Source organism: Oncorhynchus gorbuscha, linkage group LG11, assembly GCF_021184085.1.
Source record: "Oncorhynchus gorbuscha isolate QuinsamMale2020 ecotype Even-year linkage group LG11, OgorEven_v1.0, whole genome shotgun sequence".
Taxonomy (NCBI): Eukaryota; Metazoa; Chordata; class Actinopteri; order Salmoniformes; family Salmonidae; genus Oncorhynchus; species Oncorhynchus gorbuscha.
The window spans coordinates 9,604,056-9,628,334 of record NC_060183.1 but is presented as its reverse complement, the minus strand read 5'-3'; the positions used below and the strand labels follow the sequence as shown (position 1 = coordinate 9,628,334).

General features: G+C 44.4%; 1 protein-coding gene across 1 annotated transcript; it reads right to left on the bottom strand.

Annotated features, from left to right (window-relative positions):
- Positions 1-238: 238 nt before the first annotated feature.
- On the bottom strand, positions 239-22,840 carry LOC123989602 (glucagon-like peptide 2 receptor). Its single transcript, XM_046290726.1, has 12 exons — positions 22,687-22,840; positions 22,386-22,507; positions 22,141-22,247; positions 21,620-21,776; positions 20,365-20,524; positions 20,200-20,260; positions 19,967-20,033; positions 6,847-6,935; positions 6,619-6,757; positions 6,342-6,383; positions 6,039-6,227; positions 239-295 (listed from the first exon to the last, which is right to left on the bottom strand). Exons 1-12 carry the CDS (start codon positions 22,838-22,840, stop codon positions 239-241), a joined length of 1,344 nt encoding a protein of 447 aa, XP_046146682.1.
- Between the last annotated feature and the right edge of the window lie 1,439 nt (positions 22,841-24,279).

The window sequence follows — 24,279 nt, the reverse complement described above, 5'->3', positions numbered from 1 at the left end:
TGCCTTCTCGAACAGTGAACTTTCATGTGCCTTAATAACAATGCCATCTGTAAATATGCATAAAATTCTTAAATTACTAGCCTTATTGGTTTAGCCACAGAAAAAAGCAGCAACCTTCCCGCTAGCAATGACTGGCTGAGATAATGAGTGGGCTGGACATGCCGAGAGATGAGTTTGGATTGGTTTGACATATAGCTTCTGTCTATTTGAGCTGGTCAGTATGTGTAGGTAATCCCGTCTAACACAGCTTTTTTATGTATTGCGTAATATAACTGCAGGTGTTGTTGTCCACTTTCTGGAGGACCGAGTTTTGAAATCAGTGGGATTAGAGTTTGATAGCTAAGGACATGGAGAAAAAACACCTGTCTCAAGATTACATATTCAAAGTAAAGGCACCCATGGTATCCGTGCCAGGAGTCACGTCCATCCATGATGTATATGGGTAAGATAGTCTAGCTACATTTTTCAGATATTACATGTTTCTAATTTTAAAAGAAAGTGGTTTCGTTTCAAGTTAAAGTGTACTGTTAGCTAGATAACGTTAGCTGGCTGGCTCGCTAGCCAACGTTACGTGTATGATCTTATTATTTGTATCTCAGAGCTATTTGCTTGGCTAGTTATAGCCTAATGTTAGCTAGCTAACATTGAACCTGGTTGGTTAGCTACCTGCAAATTCATGCAGGGTCATGAGTTGGGATTAGTTAGCTAGCTAAACAATGTGTGGGGTCTTGGATGTAGCTAGCTAGCTACATGTCTTAACGAAAGACCCCACTATACAAGTAACCATTTTGGGTGCGGCCATCTACTCCGATTCCAGAGCACTCTCGTCTGAGTGTGCCAGAGCACAGAATAACTGATGAATTTAAGAACGCTCAACACCCGTTCAATATGGCCAGTGTCAGGAAACGTTGGCAAATACACGTAATTAAATTGTTACCAGCAGCAGAGTTACAGTCACCAATGCTCTGGGTAATATGAAAACATCCTAACCAACTCTGCTAGGATGAGTTAAATGGTCAGAGTTTGGTTGGGGGCTAAAGCTTAAGAGGGTGTGAATGATGCTGAATGAGGGTAGACAAAGAAGAGCTCTCCAGTAGTTACCAAAACATTTAAAGGCCATTTTCTCAAAAGTGAGGTTATAAGTTTGTCAACTTTCAAAGCAGAATTACTCAAATGCAGGGAAGGATAAACCACTTTGTAGCTCTGTGTCTCTGCTTTTATCATATGTCAAATTTTGCTACATAAGACCGAATCAAGGTGGTCGGTCACATATGTGGGAACTCCTTCAAGAATGTTGGAAAAGCATCCAGGTGAAGCTGGTTGAGAGAAATCCAAGAGTGTGCAAAGTTGTCATCAAGGCAAAGGGTGGCGACTTTGAAGAATCTAAAATCTAAAATATATTTTGATTTGTTTAAAACTTTTTGGGGTTAGTACATGATTTCATATGTGTTATTTCATAGGTTTGATGTCTTCATTTTTTATTATACAGTGTAGAAAATAGTACAAATAAAGAAACACTTTTGACTGGTACTGTGTGTGTTTTATGATTTAGCATTAACATCCTTGAACATTGCTCACATACACAATGATACACAAGGTACCATACAAAGAATCTGTACAAAGATACAACATCATTGTTATACGCAAGATGTGACCGTTGTCTGTCAAAGGACTTGTATCATATAGGAATGACTCCATCTACCAACGTTAAGGCTAATCTGAAGATGGTGCTGGCTAAAGCTAAAACTGGCGAGTGTAGAGAGTATAGAGATATTGTTATCCATGTCGGCACCAACAATGTTAGGATGAAACAGTCAGAGGTCACCAAGTGCAACATAGCTTCAGCGTGTAAATCAGCTAGAAAGATGTGTCGGCATCGAGTAATTGTCTCTGGCCCCCTCCCAGTTAGGGGGAGTGATGAGCTCTACAGCAGAGTCTCACAACTCAATCGCTGGTTGAAAACTGTTTTCTGCCCCTCCCAAAAGATAGACTTTTTAGATAATTGGCCCTCTTTCTGGGACTCACCCACAAACAGGACCTAAGCCTGGCCTGCTGAGGAGTGATGGACTCCCTCCTAGCTGGAGGGGTACTCACATCTTATCTATCAACATAGACAGGGCTCTAACTCCTCTAGCTCCACAACGAAATAGGGTGCAGGCCAGGCAGCAGGCTGTTAGCCAGCCTGCCAGCTTAGTGGAGTCTGCCACGAGCACAGTCAGTGTAGTCAGCTCAGCTATCCCCATTGAGACCGTGTCTGTGCCTCGACCTAGGTTGGGCAAAACTAAACATGGCAGTGTTCACCTGAGCAATCTCACTAGGATAAAGAGCTCCTCCATTCCTGTCATTATTGAAAGAGATCGTGATACCTCACATCTCAAAATAGGGCTACTTAATGTTAGATCCCTTACGTCAAAGGCAATTATAGTCAATTAACTAATCACTGATCATGATCTTGATGTGATTGGCCTGACTGAACCATGGTTTAATCCTGATGAATTTACTGTGTTAAATGAGGCCTCACCTCCTAGTTACACTAGTGACCATATCCCCCGTGCATCCCGCAAAGGCGGAGGTGTTGCTAACATTTACGATAGCAAATTTAAATTTGAGCTTCTAGTCATGGAATCTATGCAGACTACTCAATCATTTTTTATAGCTACTGTTTACAGGCCTCCTGGGCCATATACAGCGTTCCTCATAGAGTTCCCTGAATTCCTATCAGACCTTGTCATAGCAGATAATATTCTAATTTTTGGTGACTTTAATATTCACATGGAAAAGTCCACAGACCCACTCCAAAAGGCTTTCGGAGCCATCATCGACTTAGTGGGTTCTGTCCAACATGTCTCTGGACCTACTCACTGTCACAGTCTTACACTGGACCTAGTTTTGTTTCCATGGAATAAATGTTGTGGATCTTAATGTTTTTCCTCATAATCCTGGACAATCGGACCACCATTTTATTACGTTTGCAATTGCAACAAATAATCTGCTCAGACCCCAACCAACGAGCATCAAAAGTCGTGCTATAAATTCACAGACAACGCAAAGATTCCTTGATGCCCTTCCAGACTCCCTCTGCCTACCGAAGGACATCAGAGGACAAAAATCAGTTAACCACCTAACTGAGGAGCTCAATTTAAACTTGCGCAATACCCTAGATGCAGTTGCACCCCTAAAAACTAAAAACATTTCTCCTAAGAAACTAGCTCCCTGGTATACAGAAAATACCCGAGCTTTGAAGCAAGCTTCCAGAAAATTGGAACGGAAATGGCGCCACACCAAACTGGAAGTCTCCCGACTCGCTTGGAAAGAAAGTACCGTGCAGTATCAAAGAGCCCTTACTGCTGCTCGATCATCCTATTTTTCCAACTTAATTGAGGAAAATAAGAACAATCCGAAATTTATTTTTGATACTGTCACAAAGCTAACTAAAAAGCAGCATTCCCCAAGTGAGGATGGCTTTCACTTCAGCAGTAATAAATTCATGAACTTCTTTGAGGAAAATATCATGATTATTAGAAAGCAAATTACGGACTCCTCTTTAAATCTGCGTATTCCTTCAAAGCTCAGTTGTCCTGAGTCTGCACAACTCTGCCAGGACCTAGGATCAAGAAATACACTCAAGTGTTTTAGTACTATATCTCTTGATACAATGATGAAAATAATTATGGCCTCTAAACCTTCAAGCTGCAAACTGGACCCTATTCCAACTAAACTACTGAAAGAGCTGCTTCCTGTGCTGGGCCCTCCTATGTTGAACATAATAAACGGCTCTCTATCCACCGGATGTGTACCAAACTCACTAAAAGTGGCAGAAATAAAGCCTCTCTTGAAAAAGCCAAACCTTGACCCAGAAAATATAAAAAACTATCGGCCTATATCGAATCTTCCATTCCTCTTAAATGTAAATGTAAATTAATCTTCCATTCCTCTTAACATTTTTTAAAAAGGCTGTTGCGCAGCAACTCACTGCCTTCCTGAAGACAAACAATGTATACGAAATGCTTCAGTTTAGACCCCATCATAGCACTGAGACTGCACTTGTGAAGGTGGTAAATGACCTTTTAATGGCATCAGACCAAGGCACTGCATCTGTCCTCGTGCTCGTAGACCTTAGTGTTGCTTTTGATACCATCGATCACCACATTCTTTTGGAGAGATTGGAAACCCAAATTGGTCTACACGGACAAGTTCTGGCCTGGTTTCGATCTTATCTGTAGGAAAGATATCAGTTTCTCTCTGTGAATGGCTTGTCGTCTGACAAATCAACTGTAAATGTCGGTGTTCCTCAAGGTTCCGTTTTAGGACCACTATTGTTTTCACTATATATTTTACCTCTTGGGGATGTCATTTGAAAACATAATATTAACTTTCACGGCTATGCGGATGACACACAGCTGTACATTTCAATGAAACATGGTGAAGCACCAAAATTGCCCTCGCTAGAAGCATGTGTTTCAGACATAAGGAAGTGGATGGCTGCAAACTTTCTACCTTTAAATTCGGACAAAACAGAGATGCTTGTTCTAGGTCCCAAGAAACAAAGAGATCTTCTGTTGAATCTGACAATTAATCTTAATGGTTGTACAGTCGTCTCAAATAGAACTGTGAAGGACCTCGGCGTTACTCTGGACCCTGATCTCTCTTTTGATGAACATATCAAGACTGTTTCAAGGACAGCTTTTTTCCATCTACGTAACATTGCAAAAATCTGAAACTTTCTGTCCAAAAATTATGCAGAAAAATGAATCCATGCTTTTGTTACTTCTAGGTTAGACTATTGCAGTGCTCTACTTTCCGGCTACCCAGATAAAGCACTAAATAAACTTCAGTTAGTGCTAAATACGGCTGCTAGAATCCTGACTAGAACCAAAAAATTTGATCATATTACTCCAGTGCTAGCCTCCCTACACTGGCTTCCTGTCAAGGCAAGGGCTGATTTCAAGGTTTTACTGCTAACCTACACAGCATTACATGGGCTTGCTCCTACCTATCTCTCTGATTTGGTCCTGCCGTACATATCTACACATACGCTACGGTCACAAGACGCAGGCCTCCTAATTGTCTCTAGAATTTCTAAGCAAACAGCTGGAGGCAGGGCTTTCTCCTATAGAGCTCAACTTTTATGGAATGGTCTGCCCACCCATGTGAGAGACGTAAACTCGGTCTCAACCTTGAAGTCTTTACTGAAGCCTCATCTCTTCAGTGGGTCATATGATTGAGTGTAGTCTGGCCCAGGAGTGTGAAGGTGAACGGAAAGGCTCTGCCCTTGCTGTCTCTGCCTGGCCGGTTCCCCTCTTTCCACAGGGATTCTCTGCCTCTAACCATATTACAGGGGCTGAGTCACTGGCTCATGCCGTCCCTAGGACCATGCCTCAAGACTACCTGGCATGATGACTCCTTGCTGTCCCCAGTCCACCTGTCCGTGCTGCTGCTCCAGTTTCAACTGTTCTGCCTGCGGCTATGGAATCCTGACCTGTTCACCGGACGTGCTACCTGTCCCAGACCTATTATTTGACCATGCTGGTCATTAACGAACATTTGAACATCTTGGCCATGTTCTGTTACAATCTCCACCCGGCACAGCCAGAAGAGGACTGGCCACCCCTCATAGCCTGGTTCCTCTCTAGGTTTCTTCATAGGTTTTGGCCTTTCTAGGGAGTTTTTCCTGGCCAATGTGCGTCAACACCTGCATTGCTTGCTGTTTGGGGGTTTAGGCTGGGTTTCTGTACAGCACTTTGAGTTATCAGCTGATGTACGAAGGGCTATATAAATACATTTGATTTGATTAGATTTTTTGATTTGATAAGGAAACGAGGCCCCGTGACAGTTCATAGCAGTCTGGAGAGAAAAGGAGGTCAGAACTCGCTCTCCTCCAGTATCTCCTCCATGGTCTCTCCCAGCGTCATCTCTCCGTCACTACCTGACAAACTCTTCCTAGTGTTGAACTCCAATCCTCCCATTTCTCTCCCCCTTCCTCTCCACCCTGCCACCGCCCCTCCTTCTCCCCCTCCTCCGTCCCCCTGCCAGGCCACCTGCAGCAGGTGTGAGTGTGTGGCAGGCCCACCCTCCTCCTCATATGATTTGTTTTGATGGGAGCGTCGGCCTCTGGAGCACTTCCACAGGTGTTTGAGGGGCGCATCCCGGTAGTGAATACAGGGCGTGACCTGGAAGGGGTTTGTAAACCGGAAGAGCTTCCAGTGCTTCTTCAGCTCCGCCTGGAACTGGAGAAAATAGATTTATGTTGGTGTTTAATTGATTTATTATTTCCCATTATGATTTGTTAGCCTAACACTTAAGACTGCAGTACATTTAACTGATATTTTGTGGATAGCTACCTCTCCATTGGCGAAGCAGTACAGCACAGAAACCAAGAATCCCTGAGAGAGAGGTATGACAGTGATTGGCATTACTCTACTGGCTCATTTTCCAATGCATTTTTTTTATCAGGACTAATTTCTCCCACTAAATGTTGTTCTCAATGAGATCTGGGTGCTTTCTTTTCTATCCTCAACAGGAACATAAATCAATGGAAAAATAACAAAACATTGTTCTTGTTGTGACATGCGGCCATTGTTCTTGTTGTGACATGCGGCCATTGTTCTTAGCTCTCACCTGGAAGGAGCTGAGGGTGAGGTTGATGACGTTCCTGGCATAGCGGGTGTTTCCCTCCACACACTCGTCAATCAGGAGAGTGAAAACCACCTCGTGGATTCCCAGTAAAGGGATCAGGACTAGTGTAGCCCTGGCCAAGCTTAGAGGAAAGGAAAGGCGTTACGGCATTCAGACAGTACTGGGGTTTTACTCCTGTAACAGATCAGTCACCCTTTTGAGAAACAGTACCTGTATCTGTAGTCTGTGAATCTCACTTGGTCCGCTTTTAACTTTGAGAGCAGCAGCATTAGTATTTTGATGAATATGTAGAAAATGACCTGCAACACAAATCAATTAAAAAACGTTTCTGTAAAACAGTAAGACATGTCCAGGTTTTTAGTCTGGTGTGTCAAAACGGTGTCTTTAAAGAACAGAAACCCCATGTTATTGTCATCAGTGCACCCTAACCATTCTGCCCTATAGATATGCTGACGACCACATATGACAACCACTACTCTGGCTGAAGTCTATGTCACTTGGTCTCTACTGACTACTGATCTACACTTGGTCTCTACTGACTACTGATCTACACTTTGTCTCTACTGACTACTGATCTACACTTTGTCTCTACTGACTACTGATCTACACTTGGTCTCTACTGACTACTGATCTACACTTTGTCTCTACTGACTACTGATCTACACTTGGTCTCTACTAACTACTGATCTACACTTTGTCTCTACTGACTACTGATCTACACTTGGTCTCTACTGACTACTGATCTACACTTTGTCTCTACTGACTACTGATCTACACTTGGTCTCTACTGACTACTGATCTACACTTTGTCTCTACTAACTACTGATCTACACTTTGTCTCTACTGACTACTGATCTACACTTTGTCTCTACTGACTACTGATCTACACTTGGTCTCTACTGACTACTGATCTACACTTGGTCTCTACTGACTACTGATCTACACTTGGTCTCTACTGACTACTGATCTACACTTTGTCTCTACTAACTACTGATCTACACTTGGTCTCTACTGACTACTGATCTACACTTGGTCTCTACTGACTACTGATCTACACTTGGTCTCTACTGACTACTGATCTACACTTTGTCTCTACTAACTACTGATCTACACTTTGTCTCTACTAACTACTGATCTTACAGACATCCCAAAATCCGTGTGAAATCAGTGAGAAATCACTGGAACGCTGAGGAGAACTGATGCCCCCAGTGTGTCAGTCTATATGGTTTGATGGATGATTTATCATTGTGTTACGTTGTTAGGTATCAGTCCCCCTCCCCAGCCCATAGACAAGCACACGCATTGCACTCGTCCTGGAGAAGCTACAGGAGCCAAACCGTAGCGTCGAAGCGGATCCCTTTTGAGTTGCGTTGGTCATCTCACGGTCAGGAACATGGAAGGCTTCAATTTGTTAGTAGGCCTAAGACGCAGATGTCAGCAGCAGGATAAACCTCAACCACAGGTAAAGACTAGTTAGTTAGCTATCCTGTTGAAACAATCTGATTCACATAATCTACATTCGTTATCAGCTGATAGCCCGCCCCTATTTGCTCTCTCTTTGAGCAGAAGGCTATAAGCTTGCTTGCAATGGGGTTTTGCAGAAAATAAAGGCCTATGCTAAAATATATATATATATTAATAATAATAATTAAAAATAATCAATACACTGAGTATACCAAACATTAGGAACACCTTCCTGATATGGAGTTGCTCATAGAACAGCGGCAATTTGTTGGGACATGGACTATACAAGGTGTTGAATGCATTCCATGTGGATGTTGGCTCATGTTGACTCCAATGCTTCCCACAGTTGTGTCAAGATGGCTGTATTTCCTTTGGGTGGTGGACCATTCTTGAAAAACCCAGCAGTGTTGCAGTTCTTGACACCTGTACACCTGGCACCTACTACTGTACCCCGTTCAAAGGCACTTCAGTATTTTGTCTTGCCCATTGACAATCTGAATGGCACACATACAAAATCCATATGTCAATTGTCTCAAGGCTTAAAAGTCCTTCTTTAACCTGTCTCCTCCCCTTCATCTACGCTGATTGAAGTGGATTTAACAAGTGACATTAATAAGGGATCATTGCTTTTACCTGGATTCACCTGGTCAGTCAAACCTTCCCTAACCAGAAATTGTGGATTGATGACAGCATTCGCGCAAAACTGAAAGCAGGTACCATAGCATTTAATCATGGTACCATAGCATTTAATCATGGCAAGTAGACTGGAAACATGGCTGAATACAAACAGTGTAGTTATTCCCTCCGTAAGCCAATCAAACAAGCAAAGCGTCAGTATAGAGACCAAGTGGAGTCGCAATTCAACGGCTCAAACAAGAGACGCATGTGGCAGGGTCTACAGACAATCACGGATTACAAAAATAAAACCAGCCCAGTTGCGGAGATCGACATCTTGCTCCCAGACAAATTAAACAACTTCTTTGCGCGCTTTGAGGACAATACAGTGCCCCTGACACGGCCACTACCAAAGACTGTGGGCTCTCCTTCTCCGTGGCCAACATGAGTAAAACATTTAAACTTGTTAACCCTCACAATCCCGGCCAAGATGGCATCCCAGTCCTCAGACCAGCTGGTTGGTGTGTTTATGGACATATCCAATCAACCCCTATCCCAGTATGCTGTCCCCAAATGCATCAAGATGGACATCATTGCTCCTGTTCCCAAGAAAGCTAAGGTCACTGAACTAAAGGAGGAGGTGAGGGCCCGCGGAGTGTGGTGCCAGGAAAATAACCTCTCATTCAATGTCAGCAAAACAAAAGAGATGATCATGGACTTCAGGAAAAAGCAAAGGGAGCACCCCCATATCCACATTGACGAGACAGTAGTGGAGAAGGTGGAAAGTTTGAAGTTCCTCTGTGTTCATATCACTGACAAACTGAAATGGTTCACCCACACAGACAGTGTGGTGAAGAAGGCGCAGCAGCACCTCTTCAACCTCAGTAGGCTGAAAAAATGTGGCTTGTCACCGAAAACCCTCACTAACTTGTACAGGTGCACAATTGAGAGCATCCTGTCGGGCTGTATCACCGCCTGGTACGGCAATTGCACCGCCCACAAGCGCAGGGCTCTCCAGAGGATGGTGCGGTCTGCACAACGCATCACCGGGGGCAAATGACCTGCCCTCCAGAACACCTACAACACCCAATGTCACAGGAAAGCAAAAAAGATCATCAAGGACAATAACCACCCGAGCCACTACATGTTCACCACGCTTCCATCCAGAAGGCAAGGTCAGTACAGGTGCATCAAAGCTGGGACAGACAGATTGAAGGGCAAACATTTGGACACACCTACTCATTCAAGAGTCATTCAAGAGAATAATAGTGGACATCAAAACTATGAAATAACGCATATGGAATCCTGTAGAAAGCTAAAAAGTGTTAAACAAATCAAAATATATTTTATATTTCAGAATCTTCAAAGTAGCCACCCTTTGCCTTGGATGACAGCTTCTCTCAACCAGCTTCATGAGGTAGTCACCCGGAATGCATTTCAATTAACAGTTGTGCCTTGTTAAAAGTTAGTTTGTGGAATTTCTTTCCTTCTTAATGAGTTTGAAGGATAGCCCTATTTGGTAAAATACCATATTATGGCAAGAACAGCTCAAATGTTCACGATTCAGGATATGTCCCAGATGCAGACAGAGGAAGCGGATAGTACGGTTCTCAGAATATATATTATAACAAAGAGCCAGGTAAAGGGCAGGCTGAGGGCAGGCAGAGGTTCGTAGGCAGAGTCAATCAGGGACAGAACGGCAGGCAGGCTCAGGGTCAGGACAGGCAGAAAGGTCAAAACCAGGAAGACAAAAAAACAATACTGCAGAACAGGAGAAATGGGAAAACCGCTGATAAGACCTGACAAAACAAGACTAAATGGCAACAGTGCCCCCCACCACCTAGCGTCCCGTCTGAGCACATACAGTTAAAGTCGGAAGTTTATATACACCTGAGCCAAATACATTTCAACTCTGTTTTTCACAATTCATGAAATGTAATCCTAGTGAAAAATCACTGTTTTAGGTCAGTTAGGATCACCATTTTTTAAAAGATTATAAAATGTCAGAATAATAGTAGAGAGAATGATTTATTTCAGCTTTTATTTCTTTCATCACATTCCCAGTGGGTCAGAAGTTTACATACACTCAATTAGTATTTGGTAGAATTACCTTTAAATTGTAATAAATTGTTTAACTTGGGACAAGCATTTTGGGAAGCCTTCCACAAGCTTCCCACAATAAGTTGGTTAAATTTTGGCCCATTCCTCCTGACAGAGCTGGTGTAACTCAGTCAGTATTGTAGGCCTTCTTCTGCCCACAACTTTTCTATAGGAATGAGGTCAAGGCTTGTGATGGCCACTCCAATACCTTGAGACTTTGTTGTCCTTGCAAGCCTCCCCCTTTTTCCTACAAACATAATGATGGTCATTATGACCAAACAGTTCTATTTTAGTTTGGCTTGTTTATGCCAGTTTTGGAGCAGCGGCTTCTTCCTTGCTGAGCGGCCTTTCAGGTTATAGGACTCGTTTTACTGTACTTTTGTACTTGTTTCCTCCAGCAACTTCACAAGGTCCTTTGCTGTTTGCACTTGATTTGATTTGTTTTGCACGTTTCGCACTAAAATACATTCATTTCTAGGAGACAGAACGCTTCTCCTTTTTGAGCGGTAATGATGGCTGCGTAGTCCCGTGGTGTTTATACTTGCGTACTATTGTTTGTACAGATGAGTGTGGTACCTTTAGTCATTTGGAAATTGCTCTCAAGGACGACCAGACTAGTGGAGGTTGACAATACTTTTTTTGAGGTCTTGGCTGTTTTCTTTTGATTTTCCCATGATGTCAAGCAAAGAGGCACTGAGTTTGAAGGTAGGCCTTGAAATACATCCAGAGGTATCCAAATGCCTAAAATTATTTAAATTAGCCTATCAGAAGCTTCTAAAGCCATGACATAACTTTTGGGAATTTTCCAAGCTGTTTAAAGGCACAGGCAACTTAGTGTATGTAATCTTCTGACCCACTGGAATTGTGATACAGTGAATTATAAGTGAAATAATCTGTCTGTAAAGAATTGTTCAAAAAATGACTTGTGGCATGCACAAAGTAGATGTCCTAACCGACTTGCTAAAACTATAGTTTGTTAACAAGAAATTTGTGGAGTGGTTGAAGAACGTAAGTGTATGTAAACTTCCGACTTCAACTGTACCTGGTTGACCGGGGTGTTGGCGGTCGGCCATAACCCTCCCAGTCAACCAGGTACAGGAATCCCCTGCCCTGAGGTCAAACATTCAGGAGGTGCCTCACTGTGTATGCCAGATAGCCGCCGATAAGACGGGAGACAGGAGTGGGCCTGGAAACAGGAGAATAAAGGCTGTGAGACAGAGGTTTAATTCTAGACACATGGAAAGTGGAATGTATATGGAGGGTGCAGGGCAACAGAAGATGAACAGCAGTGTGGCTAAGGACTTTAGAGATGGGGAAAGGGCCAATTAAGCGGGATGAAAGCGAGAGACCAGTGCAGGGAGGAAAGGGGATTCAGGGCATACTCCACCCACACAAGTTTCTGGCTCCAGGTGGTGGGGTTGGCCGAGAAGAGGCACCAAGAGTTGTCTTCAGGCCCTGAATGGCATGCTCCGACTGGCCGTTAGATTGAGGACAAAACCCCGTGGACAGGCTGGCCGACGGCCCAATGATGTTGCAGAAAGCATTCCAGAATCGGCACGAGATATGAAGACCACAATCGGAGACTATGTTAACTGGAAGTCCATGGATACAGAAGACTTACCATGAGTTGAGCCGTCTCCTTGGCTGAGGGTGACTTGGGAAGGGGGATGAAGTGGGCAGCTTTGGAAAACCTATCCACCATTGTAACGATGGTGGTGTTGCCATCAGATGGAGGGAGACCAGTGACAAAGTTCAGGGATATATGGGACCAGGGGCGATGAGGAACAGGGAGTGTTTGAAGGAGGCTAGGCAGGAGCTTGCCACAGAGTGTTATTCTGAGCACACACCATGCATGCGGCGATGAATGTCAGAAAACATAGTAGGCTACCAAAAACTTTGTCGGAGGAAGGCCAGGGTATGGGCGGGAGCCGGGGTGGCAGGTTAGATTAGAGTAATGAGCCCATCCCAGGACCAGGGACCAGGGACCAGACAGAATCCGGGACGAACAACCGTATAGCCGGGCCCCTCGAGCCTAAACAGGAGGTAGGGAGGATGGTCTCTGGGTCAGATGGAGTAGCAGCGGAGCTATGCAAGCGAGAGAGGGCATCAGGCTTCACAGTCTTGGACCCAGGGCGGTAGGAGATGGTGAAATTGAAACGAGTGAACAGAGCCCAACGAGCCTGCCTTGAATTGAGGCACTTGGCAGTGCAGAGATATTCCAGATTCTTATGGTCAGTCCACACTAGGAATGGATGTTCCACCTTTTTTAGCAAGTGACTCCATTCCTCCAACATCATAGTTCCTCTCCGCGGGATGGTTAAGGAAAATGCAGGGATACAGCTTTTGGTCCTGGGCAGAATGCTGGGACAGGACTGGCCGCACTCCAACGTCCGAGGCGTTGACTTCCACCATGAACAGACGGGATGGGTCCGGAAGGATTAAGATGAGGGCTGTAGTGAACCAATGCTTGAGATCTGAAAATGCCCGGTCAGCAGCTGGGGATCATGTGAACGGAACATTGGGTGAGGTGAGTGCAGAGAGGGGGGAAGCCAGGGTGCTGTAGACCCGTATGAAGCAGCGGTAGAAATTAGCATATCCTAGGAAACATTGCAGCTGCACTCTGGATGTGGTTTGGGGCCACTACACCACCGCTCTCACCTTGTCTGGATCCATCTGAATGTTTCCGGCAGCAATGACGTATGCCAGAAAGGAGATAGCAGAACGATGAAATTCTTACTTCTCCGCCTTGACAAACAACTGGTTCTCAAGGAGGCACTGCAGGACTTGTGTGATGTGGAGAACATGCTCCTGAACTGAACAGGAAAATATTAGGATGTTGTCAAGGTAGACAAACACGAACCAGTTCAGCATGTCACAGAGCACTCATTAATCAGAGCCAGGAACACTGCGGGAGTGTTGGTCAGTCCGAATGGCATAACCAGATACTTGTAGTGCCCGCTAGCTGTGTTAAAGGCTTTCTTCCATTTGTCTCCTTCCCTTATCCAAATCAGATGGTAGGCATTCCGAAGGTCCAACTTCGAGAATTCAGTCGCCCCTGGAGAGGCTCAAAAGCTGAGGAGAGGAGTGGTAGCAGGTTGCGGTTCTTTACCGGCCCCAGTAGTCGATATACGGAAGCAGGGTTTTGTCCTTCCCAACAAATAAGAACCTTGCACCAGCAGGGGAGGAAGAAGGACGAATGAACCCTGCCCCCAGAGAGTCCTCAATGTACCCTTCAATAGTCTTGATCTCCGGACCCGACAGGGATTAAAGCCGCCCCCGAGGCGGTGTAGTGCCAGGGAGGAGGTCAATGGCACAGTCATAGGGTTGATGCGGAGGAAGAGATGTGGTGCGGGCGTTGTTGAAAACCTCTTGGAGATCTTGATACTCCGCAGGAATGGCAGAGAGAGCCGAGGCTTTATCCAAGTCTGCGGGAAGACAGCCAGGGGCGGGCCACGCCACCTTGAGGCAATGCACATGGCAGAACGGGCTCCAACCCATGATAGAACCCATAGCCCAGTCAATCAGGAGGTTGTGCCTCTGGAGCCACGACAATCCTCTCCCTACTGCGTTCCCATAGTTGACCATAGATCCTTATGGTCAAGAGAGTCGAGGTCCAAGGGCAGTTCCCCGGCTGCGAGCTCGTCCTTTATTCCTTCCGATAATCCATGATGGAACATGTCGAACAGGGATCCCGGGTTCCAGGCACTGTCTGCGGCTAAAGTGCGAAAGTCTACTGTGTAGTCTGTCACACTATGGGAGTCTTGACGCAATTGAAGTAGCTTCCGCCTCTCTCCCAGACAACGGAGAGTCGAACACCTTCCTTACTTCTGCCACAAAATCCTCCAGCCTACGGCGATTGCTCACACATCAGCATTATAAGATATGCTATCTTAGAATCGTCCAACGGAAACGAAGAGGGCTGCAGCTCAAAAATGAAGGCGCACTGGGAGAGAGACACCCAGCAGATTCCAGCATGTAGCGCTTCAGAAGGGGAAGCGCGGTTCTCGGGAAGCCGGGGTAGGATGGGAAGAAGCACCGCTAGTAGCGGGGTTACTGAGAGTCTGGGAGGCTTCCATTGTTGCTTCCTGCCTAATAGTCTGCGGAATTGTTCCAACAATGCACTAATGGCATGGTCATGGTGTTCCGCCAAGGTGTGGAATCCTTCCACAAGGTTATGTAGTAACTCTTCATGTCTTCCAATGGTGGCTCCTTGTGAAGAGACAGTGTTGCAGAGATGGTCCAAATCTGCTGGATCAGTCATGACCACTTTGTACTATCACGACTCAGTATATGACCCAGGGAAGACTACTAAACAAAACTTGAGAACAGGAGAAATGGGCAAGATGCTGGTAAGACTTGACATAACAAGACAAACTGGCAACAGACAAACTGATAACGCAGGTATAAATACCCAGGGGATACTGGATAAAAATAGGAGTCACCTGGTGGGTGGTGGTGGAGACAAGCACAAGACAGGTGAAACAGATCAGGGTGTGACACAAATAAGCAAAGATAATCGACAGTCCATCATTACTTTAAGACATGAAGGTCAGTCAATGCCGAAAATTTCAAGAACTTTGAAAGTTTCTTCAAGTGTAGTCTCAAAAACCATCAAGCGCTATGATGAAACTGTCTCTCATCAGGACCGCCACAGGAAAGGAAGACCCAGAGTTAACTTTGCTGCAGAGGATAAGTTCATTAGAGTTACCAGCCTCAGAAATCATCAATTAACTGCATTTCAGATTGGAGCAGACAAATCTCAACATCAACTGTCCAGAGGAGACTGCATGAATCATCATGGTCAAATTGCTGCAAAGAAACCACTACTAAAGGACACCAATAATAATAAGAAATTTGCTTGGGCCAAGAAACATGTGCAATGGACATTAGACCGGTGGAAATCTGTCCTTTGGTCTGATGAGTCCAAATTTGAGATTTTTGGTTCCAACCGGGGTGGCTTTGTGAGATGCAGAGTGGGTAAACGGATGATCTCCGCATGTGTGGTTCCCACCGTGAAGCATGGAGGAGGAGCTGTGATGGTGTGGGAATGCTTTGCTGGTGACACTGTCAGTGATTTATTTAGAATTCAAGGCACACTTAAGTTAGTGGGACTATCATTTGTTTTTCAACAGGACCATGACCCAACACACCTCCAGGCTGTCAGATGAGCTGGTCCCCAAAATCACCAGACCTCAACCCAATTGAGATGGTTTGGGATGAATTGGACTGCAGAGTGATGTAAAAGCAGCCAACAAGTGCTCAGCATATGTGGAAACTCCTTCAAGACTGTTGGAAAAGCATTCCAGGTGAAGCTGGATAAGAGAATGCCAAGAGTGTGCAAAGCTGTCATCAAGGCATAGGGTGGCTACTTTGAAGAATCAATTTGTTTAATACTGTTTTTGTTACTACATGATTCCATATGTGTTATTTCATAGTTTTGATATCTTCACTATTATTCTACAATATAGAAATTAGTAAAAAAGAAAGAAAGAAAAACCCTTGCATGAGTAGCTGTGTCCAAACATTTGACTGGTACTGTATATATACACACTCATTTGGCTTAATTAGCTTTGAATGTAAGAAAATTAAGTCAACAGTTGTTGTTTTTTGGGGGGGGGGCTTTTTTCACTTTGAGCACCTTTCTCTCCAAGGTCCATGCACGGCCCTGGTTGGCTGCCGACTGAGATGGCCGCCTCGCTTCGCGTTCCTAGGAAAACTATGCAGTTTTTTGTTTTTTACGTGTTATTTCTTACATTAGTACCCCAGGTCATCTTAGGTTTCATTACATACATTCGAGAAGAACTACTGAATATAAGATCAGCGTCAACTCACCATCAGTACGATCAAGAATATGTTTTCCGCGACGCGGATCCTGTGTTCTGCCTTACAAACAGGACAACGGAATGGATCGCATGCAGCGACCCAAGGAAACGACTCCGAAAAAGAGGGAAACGTGGCAGTGTTCTGGTCAGACTCCGAAAAAGGGCACATCGCGCACCACTTCCCAGTATTCTTCTTGCCAATGTCCAGTCTCTCGACAACAAGGTTGATGAAATCCGAGCAAGGGTGGCATTCCAGAGGGACATCAGAGACTGCAACGTTCTCTGCTTTACGGAAACATGGCTTACTGGGAAGACGCTATCCAGGGCGGTGCAGCCAACGGGTTTCTCCACGCATCGCGCCGGACAGAAACAAACATCTCTCTGGTAAGAAGAGTGGCGGGGGCGTATGCCTCATGTCTAACGGGACATGGTGTGATGAAGGAAACATACAGGAACTCAAATCCTTCTGTTCACCTGATTTAGAATTCCTCACAATCAAATGTAGACCGCATTATCTTCCAAGAGAATTCTCTTCGATTATAATCACAGCCGTATATATCCCCCCCCAAGCAGACACATCGATGGCTCTGAACGAACTTTATTTAACTCTTTGCAAACTGGAAAACATTTATCCGGAGGCTGCATTCATTGTAGCTGGGGATTTTAACAAAGCCAATCTGAAAACAAGACTCCCTAAATTTTATCAGCATATCGATTGCGCAACCAGGGGTGGTAAAACCTTGGATCATTGTTACTCTAACTTCCGCGACGCATATAAGGCCCTGCCCCGCCCCCCTTTCGGAAAAGCTGACCACGACTCCATTTTGCTGATCCCTGCCTACAGGCAGAAATTAAAACAAGAGGCTCCCACGCTGAGGTCTGTCCAACGCTGGTCAGACCAAGCTGACTCTACACTCCAAGACTGCTTCCATCACGCGGACTGGGACATGTTTCGTATTGCGTCAGATGGGAATATTGATGAATACGCTGATTCGGTGTGCGAGTTCATTAGAACGTGCGTCGAAGATTTCGTTCCCATAGCAACGATAAAAACATTCCCTAACCAGAAACCGTGGATTGATGGCAGCATTTGCGTGAAACTGAAAGCGCGAACCACTGCTTTTAATCAGGGCAAGGTGTCTGGCAACATGACTGAATACAAACAGTGCAGCTATTCCCTCCTCAAGGCTATTAAACAAGCTAAGAGTCAGTACAGAGACAAAGTGGAATCTCAATTCAATGGCTCAGACACAAGAGGCATGTGGCAGGGTCTACAGTCAATCACAGACTACAAGATGAAATCCAGCCCAGTCACGGACCAGGATGTCTTGCTCCCAGGCAGACTAAATAACTTTTTTGCCCGCTTTGAGGACAATACAGTGCCACTGACACGGCCTGCAACGGAAACATGCGGTCTCTCCTTCACTGCAGCCGAGGTGAGTAAGACATTTAAACGTGTTAACCCTCGCAAGGCTGCAGGCCCAGACGGCATCCCCAGCCGCGCTCTCAGAGCATGCGCAGACCAGCTGGCCGGTGTGTTTACGGACATATTCAATCAATCCCTATACCAGTCTGCTGTTCCCACATGCTTCAAGAGGGCCACCATTGTTCCTGTTCCCAAGAAAGCTAAGGTAACTGAGCTAAACGACTACCGCCCCGTAGCACTCACTTCCGTCATCATGAAGTGCTTTGAGAGACTAGTCAAGGACCATATCACCTCCACCCTACCTGACACCCTAGACCCACTCCAATTTGCTTACCGCCCAAATAGGTCCACAGACGATGCAATCTCAACCACACTGCACACTGCCCTAACCCACCTGGACAAGAGGAATACCTATGTGAGAATGCTGTTCATCGACTACAGCTCGGCATTCAACACCATAGTACCCTCCAAGCTCGTCATCAAGCTCGAGACCCTGGGTCTCGACCCCGCCCTGTGCAACTGGGTACTGGACTTCCTGACGGGCCGCCCCCAGGTGGTGAGGGTAGGCAACAACATCTCCTCCCCGCTGATCCTCAACACGGGGCCCCACAAGGGTGCGTTCTGAGCCCTCTCCTGTACTCCCTGTTCACCCACGACTGCGTGGCCACGCACGCCTCCAACTCAATCATCAAGTTTGCGGACGACACAACAGTGGTAGGCTTGATTACCAACAACGACGAGACGGCCTACAGGGAGGAGGTGAGGGCCCTCGGAGTGTGGTGTCAGGAAAATAACCTCACACTCAACGTCAACAAAACTAAGGAGATGATTGTGGACTTCAGGAAACAGCAGAGGGAACACCCCTATCCACATCGATGGAACAGTAGTGGAGAGGGTAGCTAGTTTTAAGTTCCTCGGCATACACATCACAGACAAACTGAATTGGTCCACTCACACTGACAGCGTCGTGAAGAAGGCGCAGCAGCGCCTATTCAACCTCAGGAGGCTGAAGAAATTCGGCTTGTCACCAAAAGCACTCACAAACTTCTACAGATGCACAATCGAGAGCATCCTGGCGGGCTGTATCACCGCCTGGTACGGCAACTGCTCCGCCCTCAACCATAAGGCTCTCCAGAGGGTAGTGAGGACTGCACAACGCATCACCGGGGGCAAACTACCTGCCCTCCAGGACACCTACACCACCCGTTGTTACAGGAAGGCCATAAAGATCATCAAGGACATCAACCACCCTAACCACTGCCTGTTCACCCCGCTATCATCCAGAAGGCGAGGTCAGTACAGGTGCATCAAAGCTGGGACCGAGAGACTGAAAAACAGCTTCTATCTCAAGGCCAACAGACTGTTAAACAGCCACCACTAACATTGAGTGGCTGCTGCCAACACACTGTCATTGACACTGACCCAACTCCAGCCATTTGAATAATGGGAATTGATGGGAAATGATGTAAATATATCACTAGCCACTTTAAACAATGCTACCTTATATAATGTTACTTACCCTACATTATTCATCTCATATGCATATGTATATACTGTACTCTTCATCATCGACTGCATCCTTATGTAACACATGTATCACTAGCCACTTTAACTATGACACTTTGTCTACACACTCATCTCATATGCATATACTGTACTCGATACCATCTACTGTATGCTGCTCTGTACCATCACTCATTCATATATCCTTATGTACATGTTCCTTATCCCCTTACACTGTGTATAAGACAGTAGTTTTGGAATTGTTAGTTAGATTACTTGTTGGTTATCACTGCATTGTCGGAACTAGAAGCACAAGCATTTCGATACACTCGCATTTAACATCTGCTAACCATGTGTATGTGACAAATAAAATTTGATTTGATTTTGATTTGCTACTCACCAACACAGATACAGTGATCGGACCTCTTATTATCCACCAGATCCATCTATCCTGATTGGCCCAGCACCTTAGGACAGAAGATTTTCAAACCAGATTTAGGCCTAGAGTATCAGCTTATAGCATAGACGTATTGGGTAAGTACACAGATCACTACTGATTGATTACTTTATGCGAAAAGCCAGAAATATGATCAGAAGTGTTGAAATGAGAGGAAATGCTCCCAAAATACTTACCCTTCATTTTCAAATAAAACTTTGGTAACTGTCCATGGCACCACAAACACGAATGGAGTACCTTTAGGAAGAACAAAGAGTATTTTGTTGCCGTAGTTGTTAATCTATCTTCATTAGAGCCTTAACCTAGCCAATGAACATGTCTTTGAAACATTAGAACCTGACCCCAGCCAATGAGCATGTATCTCTTGAGCAGCCGTCTCTTGGTGAGGACGGCGGTGAAGAGGAGAGTGTGGAGGAAGATGGCTTCCACCAGGAGCCAGAAGTAGTTACAGGCTACAAAATACTCCATGGACATCCGGGAGGCCTTACATACCACCGCTATCTACAGGAAGAGGAGAGACTATTCAATATTAGAAATGACACTGCCTTGTTAAATATATACATTACATTGCCTTGTTAAATATATACATTACACTGCCTTGTTAAATATATACATTACACTGTCTTGTTAAATATATACATTACACTGCCTTAACTATATACATTACACTGCCTTGTTAAATATATACATTACACTGCCTTAACTATATACATTACACTGCCTTGTTAAATATATACATTACACTGCCTTGTTAAATATATACATTACACTGCCTTGTAAAATGTAAATTACACTGCAGAAATACAGTGTAGACATTGTTAACTTTGTAAATGACTATTATAGCTGGAAAAGGCAGATGTTTTTATGGAATATCTACATAGGTGTACAGAGGCCCATTATCAGCAACCATCACTCCCGTGTTCCAATGGCACGTTGTGTTAGCTAATCCAAGTTTATAATTTGAAAAGGCTAATTGATCATTAGAAAACCCTTTTGCAATTATGTTAGCAAAGCTGAAAACTGTTGTACTGTTTAAATAAGCAATACAACTGGCCTTCTTTAGACTAGTTGAGTATCTGGAGCATCAGCATTTGTGGGTTTGATTACAGGCTCAAAATTGCCAGAAACAAAGACTTTCTTCTGAAACTCGTCAGCCTATTCTTGTTCTGAGTAATGAAGGCTATTCCATGTGAGATATTGCCAAGAAACTGAAGATCTCGTACAATGCTGTGTACTACACCCTTCACTATTTAATGAAACAGCCAGTTGAGGACTTGTGAGGCGTCTGTTTCTCAGACTAGACACTCTAATGTACTTGTCCTCTTGCTCAGTTGTGCACCGGGGCCTCTCACTCCTCTTTCTATTCTGGTTAGAGATAGTTTGCACTGTTCTGTGAAGGGAGTAGTACACATCGTTGTACGAGATCTTCAGTTTATTGGCATTTTCTCGCATGGAATAGCCTTCATTTCTCAGAACAAGAATAGACTGACGAGTTTCAGAAGAAAGTTATTCTTTCTGGCCATTTTGAGCTTATATCATAAGAAATAAATATTCTGAAGGTAATTTCTAATTAAATTCTCTGCAGGAGATGAATACCACTGAGTTGGAGTATGAGTTCCACCCTGGGTCGTCAATGGGTAGCTTGGTGTACATGACATGTAAAACCATCTCCTTTATGAAAACGGCTATGGCTCTCATCATGAACGACACAAACAGATTCATGTGGATGTAGTTCCTCGTACAGTGGAGCTTCCTGGAAGAGACAGAGGTTGGCATTGACTCAAAACCACCACTGACTATTTAGCGTGGAAGTTGATTTTGTTATTATGTGATTAATATAAGTGCCCAGTACATAGGCAATACAACGTAGTTGTTATAATGTCATTTATAGTGATCGACAACATCTGTGATCTTGTTATTCTACCTCCCCTGATATCCGTTACATATTTACATATTATATCCTGACATTGAACACTGACTAGTGGGTTTGAATCGATGCCGTGACTAAGGAGAATGTCATTCATTTGCAATCATGTCATCGCCCAACCATAGTAGAATTCATCATAACCATCATCAACATGTGTCTAAGCTGTTGATGCTGACCCCTTGACACTGACCTGAGAATGCCCATGAGGAGAGTGGCCAGAGAGAGGGAGAAGAGGGACAGAGCATAGCCGACGATGGAGATAACCCTCAGTGCTCCTTGGCGAAACACCTCATTCTCCTGGAAAACAACAGACAAACAAAAGGAAAAGAGGTGACCTTTGACCTCGTCGGAACGTTCTGATTTTTATCTGGATTTATGTTTGACAATTCAGTTACAAGGCCTTGTCCAAAGGTTTCCTCACAGCCTTTCCCTCACCTCGGCTTCAAAGAAACGTTTCTCATCGCATTCTCTCTGGTCCCGCCAGGCTTCCGAAGAATTCTCCTGGAGTCGCCAGCTCCCATTGGACAGACACTGCCTGTACACACTCCTGGAGTCATCTGGGTCAGGAAAAGAAGAGGAACCAATAGATTGGTTATGGAGAGATGTGCTCACGAGCTAACCGTGTTGGAAGATAGGTTTAACTTTCTACTTTGGTAGAAATGGTATTATGTCATGTTGTGCCATCACGTGACATAATGGATATGGAACGTGTGTGATACGAAGCCTGGAGACTCACCCTCTGTGACCCAGGGGAGGTAAGAAGGACAGGGCACTGACACATTACCAGGAGCTGAGTGGGGCCAACACACAAATAGGTCAACCGTCCCGTTACAGTAGGTTCCTGAAAGGACAAACAAGGACAGAGTAAAGAGGCAATCTGAAAAGTACATGATTAAAAAAGTGCTACTGCTTATCTCAAAATTAATTAAAACTTAAAATTAATTTCCATACAGAATAATTGCAGCACTGACAGTCTGGCTGCAGTACAATTACAATACACATTGGAGCAGAAACATGCTACAATGATACATGCAAGTGGCCAGGGCCAAAAACACTCACCAGTTCCTGAGAAGTAGCTTTCTGCTAAAATCCTGGTGCAGTTCTCCCTATATTCGTTCCTTTTAGAGATCAACTCTTTAAGCGTCAGCTTCATGGCATCAGCTAATGGGGGATCCTAATGAAAATACAACACAATCAATCACAGAACCACCACCTTTCATGTCAAATAAGAAAATCCAAAAAGAATAGTCCATGATAAACGATTAATGTTTACCACCCCGGGGCCCCAACAATGTGTCAGGAAGACAGAGGGGTATGTGGTTGGAGTGAGAGTCCACAAGATGGCAGTGTTTGAGTAGTATTCACACTGAGGTATCGTCTTAGGAGTCTGTTTAGGCAATTTCACAAGCCTAGGGCTCAATTCAATCCGTGTCGCCAAATTTCAGCGCTATCTCGCAATTGAAATGTACAGGTAATTTCCGATTGAGCTGACAGGGTGAAAAGGTCCATTGCAGCCATTTTTATCTCAATATCAAATTATTTCCGGGTAAAAATGAAGAACCTTACTGTGATTGTAAAAACAAAAAAAGCTTCTTGGCAAAGACAAATCATTTTGCCAGGACTGTCTGTATGGGAGTGGTCTGAATGGGGAGGGACAGCTGTTATGCTTCTACACCTGCATTGCTTGCTGTTTGGGGTTTTAGGCTGGGTTTCTGTACAGCACTTTGAGATATCAGCTGATGTACAAAGGGCTATATAAATACATTTGATTTGATTTTGATTTATTGGCAGAGAGTTTTGAAACTTTCCTTATTGGTCTAACACCTAATTTATCACCTGGTGACCTTAATCCCTCTCACCCCCCCTTTAAGATTTAGATGCACTATTGTAAAGTGACTGTTCCACTGGATGTCATAAGGTGAATGCACCAATTTGTAAGTCGCTCTGGATAAGAGCGTCTGCTAAATGACTTAAATGTAAATGTAAATGTAAACTCGACCCCTCGAAAACAGGATACAATGAATTCAGGCGGTATTTTCAAACAGCTCTTACAATAAAAAGTCATGATTATAATTTTCACAATTTCACAGTATAATTCCAACCTCAGTGTGGAAATGTATATAAAACACAGGAAATCATGTTTTTCACTGAACTGGGTCTTTAACTGTGAATGCAGTCTCTCCGCGAACACGCTGAACTTCAGTGATATATGGATTGAATCGAGCCCATAATATCATGTGGTCTAAACTACTAGAAGTAAATATACCGGTATCATTTACTGAGGGGAGAAATAACGTTGGGAGATTTAACCAGCAGTGCCTCAGTTAGG

Coding starts and splice junctions, on each gene's coding strand:
- LOC123989602 (XM_046290726.1), bottom strand. CDS start 22,840: ATGTACTTTTCAGATTGCCTCTTTACTCTGTCCTTGTTTGTCCTTTCA. Junction 6,758..6,846: donor TTCACAGACTACAGATACAG/GTACTGTTTCTC, acceptor CTTTCCTCTAAG/CTTGGCCAGGGCTACACTAG. Junction 6,384..6,618: donor TCACCCTCAGCTCCTTCCAG/GTGAGAGCTAAG, acceptor CCTCTCTCTCAG/GGATTCTTGGTTTCTGTGCT.